The sequence below is a fragment of the Lytechinus pictus genome, chromosome 5, assembly GCF_037042905.1.
Source record: "Lytechinus pictus isolate F3 Inbred chromosome 5, Lp3.0, whole genome shotgun sequence".
Taxonomy (NCBI): Eukaryota; Metazoa; Echinodermata; class Echinoidea; order Temnopleuroida; family Toxopneustidae; genus Lytechinus; species Lytechinus pictus.
Genome location: NC_087249.1, coordinates 42270936 through 42288014, shown reverse-complemented (window position 1 = coordinate 42288014; position 17079 = coordinate 42270936). Strand labels below are relative to the sequence as shown.

At 35.4% G+C, this 17079-nt stretch overlaps 1 protein-coding gene across 1 annotated transcript in view; it reads right to left on the bottom strand.

Moving 5' to 3' along the window:
- Window positions 1-17079, bottom strand: part of LOC129261397 (calcium uptake protein 3, mitochondrial-like) — a 115190-nt gene that overhangs the window by 48529 nt on the left and 49582 nt on the right. Inside the window, exon 3 of the mRNA XM_064099512.1 lies at window positions 2645-2755. Within this exon, the coding sequence (XP_063955582.1) occupies window positions 2645-2755 (111 nt within the window). The remainder of the gene's footprint in view (window positions 1-2644; window positions 2756-17079) is intronic.

Genomic DNA, 17079 nt, shown 5'->3' with positions numbered 1-17079 from the left:
TCTCACCTTGACCTTAATTAATTAATCTTAACTATTTGGCGGTACAGTCAAACGTGACTGGTCACCATCATAGTTTCATCCCCAACAAACAAGGAACAAACAATAACAATTCTGTTTTTCGACCCAACATCATTCCTTTCAATACGCGTAAGGCTATACGTGGGCATGCACAAACAACGTGGGTTAACAAAAACTGACCCGCGTTTGGACTAAAATTGTGATTAAAATAAAAATGTTATAAATATGAAAAAAATATGTGTATAATGAAGGATATCTGATAAACGGAAAAACATCAATCGCTAATTCATAAAAATGCTGGAAAAGATTTGACAGAGGTTTTTAACAACGGTAATCAAGGGGAATTAGTGTATGGGTGAATGGCGTTCGAGCTTTAGCCGAGCGTTAGCCGGAGAGGGCGCGGGCCAAATCTGCCTGAATCTGGCAATATGGCGGCGTCCATTAAGCTGACGTTAGCCAGCGGCGACTGCACGTACGTGGTGAGTAGACAAACTGAAGATAGACCAAATGATAGTAGATGAGTTGGCAATTGGACAAACTGGCATTAGACGATTGGAAATAAACCTTTCATCTAAACATCAATTTGTTTTATAGAAAAAAGCATGAACTAGAAACAAATTCACAAACTTGATATCAATCCTTGGTCCTTTTCAATGGTCCAGAGTATAGAATCAGGCTATGATCATGTTTCAAAATTTAATTTGAAAAACATCTTTTTGTTTATAATTACTCTTTAAAATAAAAGCCACAAATGTTCTTACTGAAGAATTATAAAATAGTAGCCATTTCCAAATTAGAAATCCCTCAAAAACATTTCTTAAAAATACAAGTAAAATTCAAATTATCATTTATTTTTTTTGTGTGTAGGGGGAGGGGAGGTTGGAAGTTCCAAAAGAACAAAGGTGAAATCTTAACAGCAGTACGTTTATAAAATCAAATCAACTATAAATGATATCAAGACTTACACATAACCTTTTGACTAGTAAAAACATCATGAAATTAAGCAAGGCTTTACAATAAGGCTCTATAAATTTCACATAGACCACCTCGGGGAATGGTAAAATCTTTAATTACGAACAACGTGAAAACCTTGTGTTAAGTTGACTTTTGAAGATGGTAGACTAAACTATGGGCATGCGTGAGAATACGTTGGTGGCCATCCCCAGAACATGTGCAATCAGCCCGAAAACCACGACACTGTTAAAACGACCCTACGAGAGGATTAAGCAGTAGACAGCAACTGCCAGACTCGTGGTTTACGTATAGCAGGTGGAATCAAAACTACTGGGGGGGGGGGGGAGGGTTGACTGGTATAACCCTAGTTGCCATTAGAGACACATTTTCAGATATTCTGATGAATAACAATGGCAGACACTTGAAACATAATGAATGAATGTGTTGGAATCAGTGATCACTGATTCTGAACAAATTGTTGATTCAAGCGCTACAGTCATTGCTATTGCTGGTTTGTGAGCAGACAGACACACTGCAAAGATAATTTTGAGAATGATTTAAAGGTAAAAGACAGTAGTTGGAGCATACAATTATTTCATGAGAAAGTCTTTTAAATCAAGTTTAATTGTCAAAACATGATCATACATCTAGATCTGGTACATTAATGTAAACTTGTCTTTGTAAAATCTTGAAATCGTAGCTCAAAATCGTTAATTCTGATGATCACTAACACAGAAAAGCATGTGGGACAGTGCATTAATATTGCTTCGAAAAATACTCAACATCTGATGGAATTCCATGCTTATTTTGCTCATTTTTCAGCAATTACGGCACATTTGGCACATATTTTTTACTTATACATACAAACACTTTGGTGGCAATTTCATTGGATTCTGTTCGAACTCATTTTGAGATTGTTACAACAACTGGTATTTATCTTTAAGAAAGCTAGGTTTTGGACAAAGTGTTAGACAGAAAGACTTCAATTACCAACAGGTCATACCAGCAATGGGGTGCCATGCAAGGATGTGGGTATCTTTTAGGTTTTCCATACCTTAAAAGACTTAAAAAGGTATTTCAATGACCTCTCTTTGATTATTTAATATCAGTACTCAAAATAATAAAATATTAAATGTAAAGAAGTACCTGGAGAACGTGGGAGGCGTGGTGGTGGGATGGGGACAGGGTGATATGACACTTACAATATAGCTTCATTTCAAATAATCTAAACGCAATGGCCCGTATTCTGAACTCGGGTTTAAAGTTGTAGTTTAACTATGGAGAGCCAATTGGGGCACAAATCCCTAACTTAACACATCAAATTTATCAACTCATATGACTTCCACATTGTCTTGGAATGATAACTGAAGTATTTTGAATAATTTTTCTTCAGTATAAAAGCAAAAGGAAGCAAAATAGTAAACATAAGAAATATACAATTTTTAAATCTTTTGCTCCCCATAATTTTAGCACAGAGTTAGACAGTGGTCTATGTTAAACCGGACTTCAGAATACGGGCCAATGCCTTTAAAGCTTAGGCTCCTTCATTGCCTCCTTTCAAGAACATGCATGCTTTTTTTTTTACAATAAATCAAAATTTTAAGAATGTATTTTGTAATTAAAAAAAATGAACATGAAGATCACAAAAAATGAAATTATTGGTCCTACAAACCTTTGTCCATGATTGAGCGGAAGAGATTCTTGGTCGACTTCTTCCTGCTTGGTGTATTCTTCAACATGTTCTGAACCTGAGCTTCCGTCAGCTTGAAGCGACCAATGCGAGCTGAAGAAATACAAACAAACAAGAAAGAAAATATGATATTCTATCCTCAATTTCAGACAGAAAGGGCCAGACTTTTACCAATCAGTTAGTCAGTTATTCATCAAGATGCGTAAAATTGTACAAATAAAAAAGTATCACCAATACCATTAAGAATTCTTCGGGTCTCTGTATGCTGCTTCATTTGGGCCATTTACAAGGTCTGCCCACTGGTTGTCAACCTTTGTCAACCTTTCAGAGAGTTAATGACTTCTTTTTATCTTAAAAGGTAGGGTACTGTTGATTATACATTACAAAGTGAAATGGTGTATCCCTCATCCCCCTTTCTGGTTATTTGAAGAACTTTCAAAGGTTTTGAATGTTGGACCACATGTTCTCATCATTAAGCACAATTATTCAATGAGTGATGCAAACATGCCATAGACTGCACACTGGATTCCAGTAGAGTGGAACCGTTTACCTGTTGATATAAAAATAGTAAAACTCTTTTCATGTTCAAAAGATTATCCAAAACTAGCTTTCTTGACAAATTAAGATTATTTTCCTTCAATATGTATTTCAAGTTGATGTATTTGCAGTTAAGTTGATGACCTACTCATTTATGTTTAGTATGTGCATGTGTGGATGGATGTGGGTGTGGGTGTGTGTATATATGTGTGTTTGTAATAGTTTTACACTCTATTTTAGCATCTTAACCTTATTATATTTTATCTCTCTTTTTGTATTTTGTAGATTACTATATCCTATATTCTATGTTAATAATCATAAGTATTCCAGGGCCCCACTCACAAGCTTTGCTTTTAAAGGGGTCCTAAAACCAATTCGTCTAATGCTATAATCTAATTGATGTGTGTTTATGTACTAAATTTATGTTGTATGTATATCAATTTAGATCATGATGTGATGTTTTTGGTTTTGAATAAATAAACTTGAGCTTCATGAAACACCGCAACGAGACAAAAAGGGAAACAGTCTGCACCCTATAAGGAACTCATTTGCATTCCTCTCACTCTTAATCATTCTTAGGTGACATGTCCTGAACTTGAACTATGGCAGACAATTCTTGTGACAGGAAGAAAAAAAAAATATCTGAAGAAAAGGTTAATGTTGTCGCCTTGTCGAAAAAATTTGCCTTTCTGGGGGAAAAAGTCTTGAACAAAATACATTTTGAAACATGGTGCGAAGGAGCAACTGTCATTGGACGTCAATCAATGGTTCTGTCACTTTCTAACCAATCGTGAGTGAACTAGTAGACGAGGGTGGGCGTGTCAGCAATGGTTTGAATGGACAGATGGCGAATAGAGAAGTAGTTAATTAGTAATGCAGGAATAAAGAGGAAGGGACATCCTAATGCCGATTGTTTGCTGACTGGACTTCTATCTGTTGGGATTAAAAAGTTTGGCAGGGATTCAATAAGATTCGTAGTTTTAGGTTTTATATTTTTGCAGGTGATGTACTTAAGAGAGAAATAAAAGCACGGGATATGTGACAACTTGAGTCAGAATCAAGAATATTACAAGTAATGGCGTTAGGATTATGATTACATAATATTTGATAACAAGCACAATATAACTATCAATAAATGTAGCATAAGAAACAGAATGTTGCTGACAGTTAAAGATGAAAAGAAAATAGGAGAAAGGAGGGCACACAACTCTGCAGAAAATGAATGAATAAACAAAAAAATTAATAGAATGTTGACAAAGGATTATTCAGAGTAGAGCAGATTTAAAAAATAGGAACAAATTGACCAAGGACAAAATGGAAATTTAAAAGTGAAAGATGCATGGGTACGGTATACCTTTATTGAAACAAACACATTTGATATGAATTGAACAGAAATAAAATTCACATGGGTAAATACATGAGAAAATACAAAGATCGAGAAAGAGATATAAAAGGAGAATGGGGCCAATAGGAAAGAGAGACAAATATGATTGAAATTAAGAATTGGTAAAAAGCATGAAAAAGTTGGAGCAACAAAAAGTGAAGAGGGTGGGAGGGTCTCTCATTTACTTTAAAACAACCCATCACTTGAGAAGGAACTGCCGATCAAATACCTCATTAAGGTTAACTTCCTTTGAGTATGCCTCTATTCTATTTATGATATGAAAATGTATTATAAATACCAGTTGCTGACAAAGCACATTTGTGACAATTAGAGAAACTCAAATCGAATCAGCATCGCTGATTGCTTATTTCCTTCATTCATGGACAACTGCAACCCTCGACTATGATTATGCGATGAAAATTGAATCAAGAAATTGCGGTCAAAATGAACAACTGCAGAAAAATATCAGTTTTCAACTTTGGGGGGATTTTCATGGCTAAGGTCATCGCTCATTTCTTCTTCCCAATTAGGATGGAAAATGTGATGAATAGCATAATGAATGATTAATACTACATTTCATGACAGAAAAGCTTCCGATGTTTCCTACCATGTGATTGATGTAAAACTGTACAAGTTTGATGCCATTTTATTCAGCTGTGTCTCTATAAGCAACAAATATATTTCTATCTTAGTAACAACAAGTTTAAAATGCTGCTTTATCTGCAATTTCTTCCAAATAGAAGAGCTCAATCTTTACATACATTATATCTGTCAATTGTCAAATGAAGTAAGAAGAAATTCTCATCCTTTATAAAAAAAACCTCTTATGCACCAATTAGCAAAGTAACCAGATAAAACATCTCTTTCATTATTTCAATCACTGCCAGGACTGTTTAACTGTATTTTTTAAAGTGTTATTTCCCCCCTCCAAAGGTATTTTATTGGCAATCAAAAATAATAAATGAAAATACAATGAACTAACAAGAGTTACAAAGCAATTATTTGCATGCAACAATTAAAAATTAACATCTTTAACATTTTTTTTTTTTTTTTTTTTTTTTGGGGGGGGGGGGTGAGGGGCTCTTAGCACATAGTACTTCTATTCACTATACACTGTAAAAACGCTGTTTAAAAATTTAAAGCACGTTGTTCACGCCTGTCACTCTACCAACTACTGTTTAAGCTTTTTAAACAACTTGTTAAAAAAGTTTAAAACACTTTAAAAAAGTTCAACAACTTGTTGTCCAAGTGACAGGCTTAAACAACATGCTATATTTTTTTTACTGTGTAGCTTTAAACAGGAAATGCATAACCCCACCCATGCTGGAACGGAATCTATGCACAAGGGTTCTGAAACAATTTAAGACCAATATGAATTTTTAGTAGAAGAGCTCCCTCTATAATCCAGTTTTGAACAATGACAATGATCATGAGTCCATAAGTCCATGTACTGTTATTATTGTGTTCACTCAAAGCTTATGCATGCTCTTAGAAATATGTCAGAATCTGTGGGACACTACCCCATAATGTAAATGGGGAGGATATTTCATTTAGAGATAAAATTATTGAAAAGACTTATCTAAATGAGTCCAAATACATGGAAATGTGGTATCAAAATTGAAAAATGGTATACAGAATACAAGAACATGAATGGAATACAGTAACATTGGTGTAGCAATGGGTTATGAAAGAAAAAAACCCATATAAGAGAAGAATCTTCATTTATGCATTGAGAAGAATCTTGATTGATTTATTACTTCAGACACTGAATCTTTTATTTGACACAAGAACATACACTGAAACAACACTGGTGTTTATTTAACACCAGCCCGGTATCTATATCGGTCCAAACCAGAGAAGTGTTGAAACAACGCCAGTTAAGTATAACAAATCGATATTGGTTTAACACTAAATGGTGTTGCTTAAATGCCAAAGTGTTGTAGCCTTACGCCAAACCGGTGTTCTTTCAACACCTCTCTGGTGTGGACCGATATAGATACCAGGCTGGTGTTACATTAACACCAGCATTTTTGCAGAGTAGGACCCCATTCTCATTACCAACCAAAAACTGGATTCGTGGAAACTAGTTTAACATGTAATGAGAACAGTCAAAACGATCACTGAAACTGGTTCGGAAGACTATCTCGCTATGTAGTTTTCAAGATCGCTTTGCCTCGTTAAACTGGTTTTAGTGTAAGTGAGGAAACAACCGTTCTTAAGGAAGGGATCTTCGCACATTTTGCGCAAGCTACTCTACACACTGTGTGTAGAATGTCTACGCTGGGGTTTCGAATTTCGCGTGAAGTCATGCCATCCCATTGAGATCATTCCCATAACAACGAGACCACTGTGTGTGAAGTGGTTTTGAAAACCACTTTTGGGTGATCAAATGGGAACGCCTCCAAAGCAACCTACCAAACTGGTCTCCTGAACTAATTTCTGTTCACTAGTTTTAGAAAGTATAGTGAGAATGGTGTCATATTAAATTTCTATGTTCTAAACTGCATAGAAATACCAAGGAATACAAACTATCATTATAATTTGTATTTATAAAAACAACAAACAAACAAAAATCTGACTTCAAACTTCATAAGCGTAGCATTAATATGATCGGTATATGTATAAAAAAATACAACTGTTAGTAACAGTTATTCAAGACTCCTATTTGATTTGAATATTGTTACTAAAAATACTTCTATTGTGATTGCAATTTTGTAACCTTTTCAAAGCTATTAAAAAAGAAACACTATTTCTTTAACCTTCTTTAAAACTTAAAATAGAAACAAACTAAACATAAAGCTCTAATTACGAATCCTTGACTTATAAAATTTCAAAGAGAATATAAATACATAAGACGTATAAAGACCACAAAAGAGGGATTATGTAGTGACAAAACGCACAAAGAAGCTCAAAACAGAATAACCTAAAATGCCAGTTTTGCAAAGCGGGGGGAAGAAAAAAAAGTGATCTAAAAACGGAACTTTTCAATGTTTTTTAGCTTCCAGAAACCTCACGATGACATCACTGTCTGTTCGGAATCCTTAAATCCAGGTACTCGTCACTGCCAACCTTCACATCCTGGCTTCAGATGATGTCATAGTGATGTAGCCAATCAGAGTAAAGGTTACATCCACGTTGCTTGGATGGAAACATGATTTAAGAGGTTTCCTAGAACTTTCAGTTTACATTAATGAATACTAGTGGATTGTAAACCAGTATGTACCTATGCAACAATAGCACAATGTTATTCTATTCTATAAACATTTTCTTCACAGAAGTGTACATAATAATTTGACAAGCTCCTAAGACATTTCAGCTTAGAATTATCCTGCATACTGTACATTTTCTACCACTTTCTACTATACAATACAACCAATTAATCAATATTTTCTTCACATATATCAAGGGCCATAAAAATAGCATTTTTCACCATTAATTTCCATATTGACCTGTATTATTCCTTCCTTCTAGTAAAGCAAGAGACCTCAACCGAATTTATATCATTAAGAAAAATAAAAAATTCCACTACTACTTCAGATGAACCATAACTTTGTTTGAAATGTAAACACCTCCTAACCCCTGTCCTCTATGAAACAAAAAATATTCATAATTTTCATATTCAACAATATCTCATCAACATTTTTATTAATTTATACATTGTGGTATAGGAAGGACTACATATAAAGATTCTAATACATACAACTGTATGAAGAAAGCTGGTGAGGGGCGGTGAGGGGCGGGGCGGGGCAGGCCAGGCGAACGAAAAAAGAGAGAGGGAGAGGGCAGAAAAAAAAGGGAATTTCAAAATCCTTTGACTCTAACAAACTGTGTCAGTGTAAATATCCAAGGTTATTGTGGATTAAAAACACCCAGACACCATCCAAACTTTTTTTAAGATATTGTTTTAATGATTAACTCTTGCCCTTTAAGTATATTGCATTAGCAACTGTCCGTTCAGACAGAGTTTTCAGTGTCTCCCTTTCCAACGAAATGGATACTATTAAATTTTTTTTTTTTTCAAACCACATGGAACATACATTTACATTGCCAATGAAGAATTTTGAGGGGCAGAGAGTGGTTTTGATATTTGGTTTATTACCGTCTTTAAATGTCACTAATAATTTTACTTCTCAATCATGAAAATTCAGACATTCCATTGTACAAGCATTGCTCATAAAGAATATCACTACCAATATTCAGAGATTACTCAAACCTCTGTCCAAACTTCACTCCTCTTTTGTTCTGCTAACCATCCAAATCACTTGTTGAAAGTGGTTAAGTGATTTTCCAAGATTTTGCAATTGATTTTTTTTTCATTGTCCAGCCCCCTTCGTCATGCCATTAGCAACTAGTTATATTTTCTCGATGAGGACACCATCTGGTAGACTCGATACCTCGACATCTTGCAAGGAAATCAGAACAAACTCTGTTAGAGCCTCAGAAACTTGGTTTCAACAAAAGTATCATGGATAGCTTTCATATTGTCCCTTTGGTTGTTTTTTACTAACTGCAATAACAATGTTGTGATATGATCCAAAACTACAGTACACACATCATCATCAGTGATACTCCCTTAATATGTGCAGTCTAATTCATTAAATTAGAATAAATAAAACAAATAATACACAGTATTGCTTTGATATCAGGCACAGCAATCTCAAACATTGATCAAAGCAGTTATTTCTATTTTTATAATTTTGTATTTCTACAGGCAACTTCTGGAACACACAGTATAAACACGCTATTTTATTTTCTTTGATACAACCCTGAGGTTTATACAGTAGTTGTATCAAATCTGAAACAAAGCTTAGTTTTTATATTTGATCTTTATTATTGTTTGAAATTCTAAACACCTGTTTAAAACTGTTACACAACGACTATAAAATTCATAGAGTAAACAGCATTCTATTGAAATTTAATGTGTTTTTATTGTGTACAGGATTAGGTATGCCTAAGCATTATGTTGCCATGGAAAAGAAGGTACTGTACATCAATAAACATACACCTGTAATGAGATTTCACATTGAAATGTGAGGGTTCTGAGGCACTCAACAGTCTCTGGTTATCCTTCAAATGATAAAGTTCAAATTTCTATGATTTTTTTCATAACACAATTATCATAATTCCATCATTCTTACTGTGTATAAAAAATCACACTCTTCAGATTGGTCTGAAAAAACTATTCAATTTTAGAGAGAGCAAAGAGATCTCAAATCCATTATTCGCGAAAGGATTCAAAGCAATTATGGGCATCTTGTGTGGGAGGGTCAAGTTGAAAATTACTTTCCCACAAAACGGTGAGGAGAAAATTTGTGTTTCAAAATAAGGAAAGAACTTATAGGAAAGAGATTAGGCAGTGACAAATGATTATTACAGAGTCTTTGTCACAACAATGGTATGTGTCAAAACCAGTGTATCATTTATTTTCACAAGTTGTCATCAAACAAAAGCTTGTTGGGCCAAGGAGCTACTAATGGAGTAGTAGCTCCAAGGTTGAGCAGTGTAATCTGATTGTACATATGAAATTTAATATCCAAAATTGGGAAAGGAAAAGAACAATTGTGGCAGCAAACATTATATGCATGCAGCGATAATATTACATATTTGACCTAGATGTTTCAATTCTAGAAATATGACTTTATAACAACAAACTATCTTGAATTCATAGTTCTTTGGCACACAATTGTTGGCCTATTAAAAAGTCTTAATGAGGGATGTAACACGAAACTGGTGAATATTAATTCTGGATCATTTTCAAAGCTTGAAGCAGCAGTTGCTAATCCGCTAATCCCGGTAATCCACGCTATATGGTGGCGAAGTCCTTCCATTCCAAATATGATATGATCGGAGGAGAATTTATGACCTGTGCAAGAAATTAGAGACATCTAACAATAATAGGCCGAGTAGGAACACTGTGAACATAAATGGATTGTTAAATGGAAAATGCGATATTAATAATAATAATAATAGTCAGTTCTTGTATAGCGCATAACACATTATATATAACGTCTCTATGCGCTTCAAAAGGACTTGGATATTATTACCCCGGCTGTAGCTCAAGCAGCTAGCATCCAGCGCTCGGCATTTCGAGGAATAAATTCCTGACAGGTATCCATTCACCTCACCTGGGTTGAGTGCAGCACAATGTGGATAAATTTCTTGAAGGAAACTACGCCATGGCTGGGATTTGAACCCACAACCCTGTTTCAAAGTACGGAGACTAATCCACTGGGCCACACCGTTCCACACATTATTAGCCCCGTGTTGAGAGATTTTTGAAGTATGACCACCAAGATATTCTTTAAGGACACATAAAAAGAGATGGGATGGAGAGAGAGAGAAGATAACTAGGTTAGAGAGGTATACATACTATAGGAATGAAGGAAATGAAGAGAAGGAAGTACAGAGGTAGAGGTAGAGAGAGATGGAGAGAAGAGTTGGAGAAAGAGAGAAAAGAGTAAAAAATATTTAAAAGGAAAAAGTATGAATAACTTATAAGAAAAAAATCAGAAGGGGTGTTTTATAAGGTTACAAAATTCCAGTAAAGATTTTGATATTTTTTTTAAGAGATAAGGGTACAGGAACAATCCTCATCATGTCATATAGAGATATAAGGGAAGAGAGTGAAGTAAGATAGATCTCTCAACAATATAAGAGAACAGGGTAGGTGGAGGTCTTAAGAAAACATGAATCCATGGTGAACAAACTGCATCTTAAAGAAAGTCAAAGTCATAAAAATAGCTGTCATAATCATAAAAAAAGATGTCAAATGGAGGAATTTGTCAGGGAGCCATCATGGGGTATTCACACATGCCCGATCAGAAAAAAATATTTCAGTTACAAAGGAACACCTCAAACTACCCCAAAATCTTCTTTAGCATTCACACAGCAAGAAAACAGGAAGAGATCCCTGTGAAATTCTTGCAACTTTAGATAGCACAAACCAATTCAAAGGTGTCATGTTTGGGGAGGGGGGGGGGAGGGGAAACTGAACAGAAACTTTGCATTCACACTGGCAAATTACCCGGTATTTCCCGCGATCGAGGAGGTGTGAATATCCCGACAAAAGTTGACAGGGTTCAATCAACTATTTGACGGTGTCCTTGAAGGTGACACTATGGTGTCTTCAAATGAATCTCATTTCAACCAGAATCTAAACAAGTGGTTTAAACCCACAAATATGTCAATAAGCTCAATATATGTCCATCGACTGACACCTCCACCTGCTCAAACTAGTTCATTCTTTTTTTTTGTAGGAAGCTCCTTTGTACTTCCAGTTCTTCTCAAATTAACACATTTTCAGAGTAAAACCATCCATAATCAAACTATCATCTTTTATGATACCAAGAGTAATCTGACTCGCCCACTCTTTTGCCTAAATTCTCGTTTATTTCTTTTATGTTTTAGAGAAAAATCTATTAATGACCTTACCCTTTTCTTCAAAACACTGTAGGCTTGGGCTCACCAAGGCAGCCACATAGGTCCATTTAATCCTATATTTATTGACGTTTTGGGAAAATTCAAAGTAATTTCAGGGTAGAACCCTTCAGATCTCATTATTCTTTTTAATGACACCACAGGTTACCCGGTACAAAGTTTTCATCATCATAAAACTTTTGTTTTCACTCAGCTTATTCTGTTCTCTTTTGTTATGAGGTTCTTGAACTCAAAGACATTCTAATAAAAGAAAATAACATTATAAACTGTACTGAAATTATACACAAGTGTTCAATGCAAATGTCTTCACTATATTTCAATCAAATTACCATTCATTTGTGGAAAATATTAGCTAAAAAGGAAGAAAATGGAATAAAAGAAAGCTTTGATCAGTCAGGTCCACATGTCATTACGATGGGCCACTGTATATTTATTTCTCAAGTTCAAAGCTAAGAAACACCTTGTCCCACATACCAAAGCTTGTGCTGACAATCGGTTCTTAAAGGGCAAGTCCACATTAACAAAAAGATGATTTAAATAAAAAGAGAAAAATCCAACAAGCATAACACTGAAAACATTTTAAAGTTTCACTTAATTTCACAAAACAGTGATATGCACAACTGAGTGACATGCAAATGAGACAGTCGATGATGTCCCTCACTATTTCTTTTGTTTTTTATTATTTGAATTATACAATATTTCATTTTTTTACAGATTTGACAATAAGGACCAACTTGACTGAACCATATAGTATTAAACAATGCTAATTCCACATGTTCAGGGATAAATTGATTGTTTTTTCACTTGAAAATGAAGAGAAAATTAGAATATTTCATATTTCATATAATAAAATACAAAAGAAATAGTGAGTGGATGACGTCATCGGTTTCCTCATTTGCATACCGACCAGGATGTACATATAACTGTTTTGTGAAATTAAGCGAAACTTTAAAATGTCATAACTTTCTTATTTTACATCCGATTTTGATGAAATTTTCAGTGTTATGCTTGTTAGATTTTTCTCTTTTTATTCAAATCAACTTTTTGTTGGGGTGGACTTGTCCTTTAAAGGTAGCTCAATTCTTTTTGAAAGGGATTCCCTAATATAATTGTTTTGAGTGTAAATATTCAATGGACAATTTTTGTGAAAATATAGTCTTTCTTTTCATAAAACTATAAAGCATATATACAATTGGAATTTGCTCCCTGCCAATACATTCCCTTCAGCTTCCAAAGTGGACAGATTTAATAGTGTTAATTCATATTTAATTAGCTTGATGTAAAAACTTTCTACTACTTAATTTAATTATGGTTTATTTTGTGGCAATTACAGGCCAATTTTCGTCATTTTATGATGGCATCATCAGGCCCAAAGAACATTCTAAAAAAATATATTCCAAAGCAAATTTACCCTCAAGTTATTCCCAAGGGAAGAAAGAGTGAAAATACACTTGTACGTTTTATCAAACACTCTAAACAACAAATGCAGTTTCATTCTAAATGAGATGAGCCTGATGATAATGATGTAGAAGTGTTGTGGCTCAGTGGATAATCGTCCGGACTTTGAACCAAAAGTTCCGGGGTATCGAATCCCACCATGCCACTCGCGTCCTTCGGCAAGGTGTTTATCTACACTTGCCACTCTCCACCCCAGGTGAAGTAAATGGGTAGCCGGTAGGAAGGAATTCCTTGAAAAGTTATGAAGGTCTTCTCTAATACAGTATATTCTATTCTCCTTTGAGAAAGATATTTTACCCTTGAAGGAGGCGCAATAGCTCAGTCGGTAGATCGGGGGTTTCGGATTCAGGTGAACCGGGTTTGATTCCCACTCGGTGTGCTAGTGCCCTTTGGTAAGGCACTTATCCTCATTACCAGGTCCCTTGGAGAGGACCTTAAGCAGTCGGTCCTCTGGTTGCTGGCTTACAAGCATTCATGCTTTCTTAGCAATCAGGTAAAAAAAAATCAGCACCAATCTACACCCTTCAAGAAAGGGTCAACATGTCTACAAAGAACACTGTTTGATTTATACTGTACAAGAGATTTGTTATTCATTGAAAATTTATTGCAAATTATTTATTCAAGTCCCAAATTGAAAATAATATGCATTGCGCTTGTTAAATCTTCAAATGATACGCCCTTTAAAAACCAGGGAAAGCCGACAAAGAAGTGCGAAGAATATCTCGGCCACCTCTTTCCTTGCGTTGGGGCTTAGTGGCTCACGCCAGCCCATGTTGTTTTATTTGTATAGATTAGGCCCCAGCAAATCCCACTATATCATCGTCATCAACGCTTGCCACGGGTATAATATTCTCGTCTCCGAGAATAAAAGCGAGAAGAAAAAAAAATCAAGCGTGATGGAATTGCCTGCTCTGTGTGTAAAAGTTTGACATAAGCATCTCAAAATAATGCACAAATAGCACATTTGCAACTAATTTTAAATAACTCGATCTTCTGAGTAAGCTTTGACCCTTACATATGAAAATATGTGTCAATTTTGGGTGTGTGTATCATTCTTATTTTATTTCTTCATATTAATTTCTTATTGAAATTATCACTAATGAATGAAAAAGCAAAGTAGGAAAAAAAATCCATAAATGCAAGAAGTCGTCATGATACATGTATGTAAATGACAATGGTGGCATAAATTCTGGTTCCCACAAAAAGAGAGTCAATTTAAGAAATTCAAAGCCTTGCCCATTTGATAACTTTGAACATGGCACGAGATGTGGTTTCAAAATCAATTTGAACAAAATATTCTTGACCAATAAATTGCTTATTTCCTTTTAAGTAAGTTTTAAAAAGCATTCCTTCTTCCATTCCACCCTCTCTTCTCAGTTATAATCTATTTCTGATCACCTTTTCATGATTGCAAACTCTCCATCTTCTTTTCTTCCCAGCCATCTCTCTTGCTTTTATTCTTTCTCTTCTTATTCTTTCATTTTTATTCTTGACTATACCTCCACTCCTTCCTTTCTCTATCACTTCTGTCTTTCTCTCTCTCTCTCTCCTTTCCTTTGTCTCTCTATCATGCTCTCTCTCTCTCTCTCTCTTTCTCTTTCAGTCTCTCTTTGCTGACAGCATGGGATAAATCATAATTTGAGGGTATCCATCATCACACTCCCCGTCCTCCTCCCTCCTAGCTAGTCCACCACCATCTCCAGCCCAGCAAAACTGGGTCATCCCACCAAAGCCTCTCCCAAAAACTATCATCCGTGTTTACCACATCTTAGCGCTAGACCCTAAACAAGTTGATCTAGAGGGAGGGACTGTTTGGGTGGCAGGATCCAGCGATGACCCTGTTTCCACTTGGCCAATAAAGATGTTTCATCTTATATATGTCAATGAGGAAGGAACAACCATATGTGAACACAATTTATATATATATACAGCACTTAAATTTCGATAGCATGGGTGAGGCCACCTTTTGTATGGTCGTCGGGTTGGTGGAAGAACGCCCTTAGCAAAACATTTCGGCACACTGCATCAGTGCAGAAATGCCCTTTTGCGCGCATGCCATGCTTGAAAGTGTGGTGTTAAGGGCATTCTTGCACCAAACAACAATTTCTGTATTAGGGCCTACTGCTGCACAAAGTGGGATAAAATAAAAAGGGCTCAAAAGATCAGAGGGCACCAAAATATTAAAGGGCCATTTAAGGAACATTATGGCCAATGATCGGGCATCCAAGACTATATGATTTTGTGGTCTTTCATTAATTTTCAAGGCCTGCATGGACATATTTTCAGATTGATCGATCTAGGAGGTGGAAGAAGATTCCGATTGGCCGAAATTCTTCTAATGATCATTGCCAACTCAGTAGTCCATCTTACAGTAAAGTTCTCTCAAATTTGAATATTAAGTTGATGGACGATAAATCCAGTCCCTTGACTATAATGTAGGTCTTGACCCTAGCATGGTGGGGGGGGGGGGGGACTCAACGACACTGTTGAACACATGAGTGACCAGAAGAAGGCAGAGAAAATTGTAGCTTTTTTTATTTGAAAAATGAGATTTATTTTTATTTTTAAGAAAACAGAACAAAAAACAGGCAAAAACAAAAGGTCCATGTATGATTCTGGGGTATATTACCTCCTACGGTGTCTATCTCTTTATATTAGTCAAAATTTTAAAAGCAATCTGGAATTCATTTAAAAGCAGTATAAATATTAAAATGTAAACAGAAATGTTGAAATATATGAATATATTACTTGAAAAATTAAGATAATTAATTCATGGCTTTATACAATGAAATAGTTCAGTGCCCCCTCCCCAAAGCAGAGCTACAATTCAATGATTTTTTAAATAGGTAAAAATATCTATTCCTCAAAGAAATTGACATAAAAATCAGTACATCACAGAGGAGGGGGAAGTGGGGAAGGGTTTGTAAAAGGGGGATGAGGAAGAAAGTAGGCCCAAAGTAGGCTATCATTCATTGATTTTTAAATAGGTCAATAAATTTATGCCTCAAAGAACCGACATAAAAATCACTACATCTCAGAGAAGGGAAAAGTTGGGAAGGGTTTCGGGAGGGGATCAAGTAGAAAGTAGGGCTCGAAGCAAACAGTCTAAATCTCGATCATCAGCGAGTTTGGACTTAGCATCTGTCATCGAACTCCTCCCCATAACACCTTTCAACATCAGGAAAGGTTTGGAACAATACTACAGGTAGATCGGTATAAAACAAAGGGGACGGATGAACACACACCCAAGCGTGCCCTAAATATTGGTGCAAGGTAAGTAGAAACATATGAATCTATAACATATCCAACCACAGTGAATAGAACCCAGAATTGCGCTCTGTTTTCTTTATCACTTCTCTTACTGAGAAAAAGAAGATCTTTCTTGCGTGGAATTATGATTTTAAAACCAAGTTGCACTTTGGATGCACTTTCCAGTTTCTTGTTATCGAGGAGAAGATAGCGGTACAGGAGAGGATATGGTTATGGTACCATATCGTCATTGATTTTACGAAGCGGCTCAAACCTCGGCTGGTCTCCAAAACATGATTTCTAGATAATCGCGTCCAAAGTTTTGATGTTTTTTCAGACGCTCATAACTTCA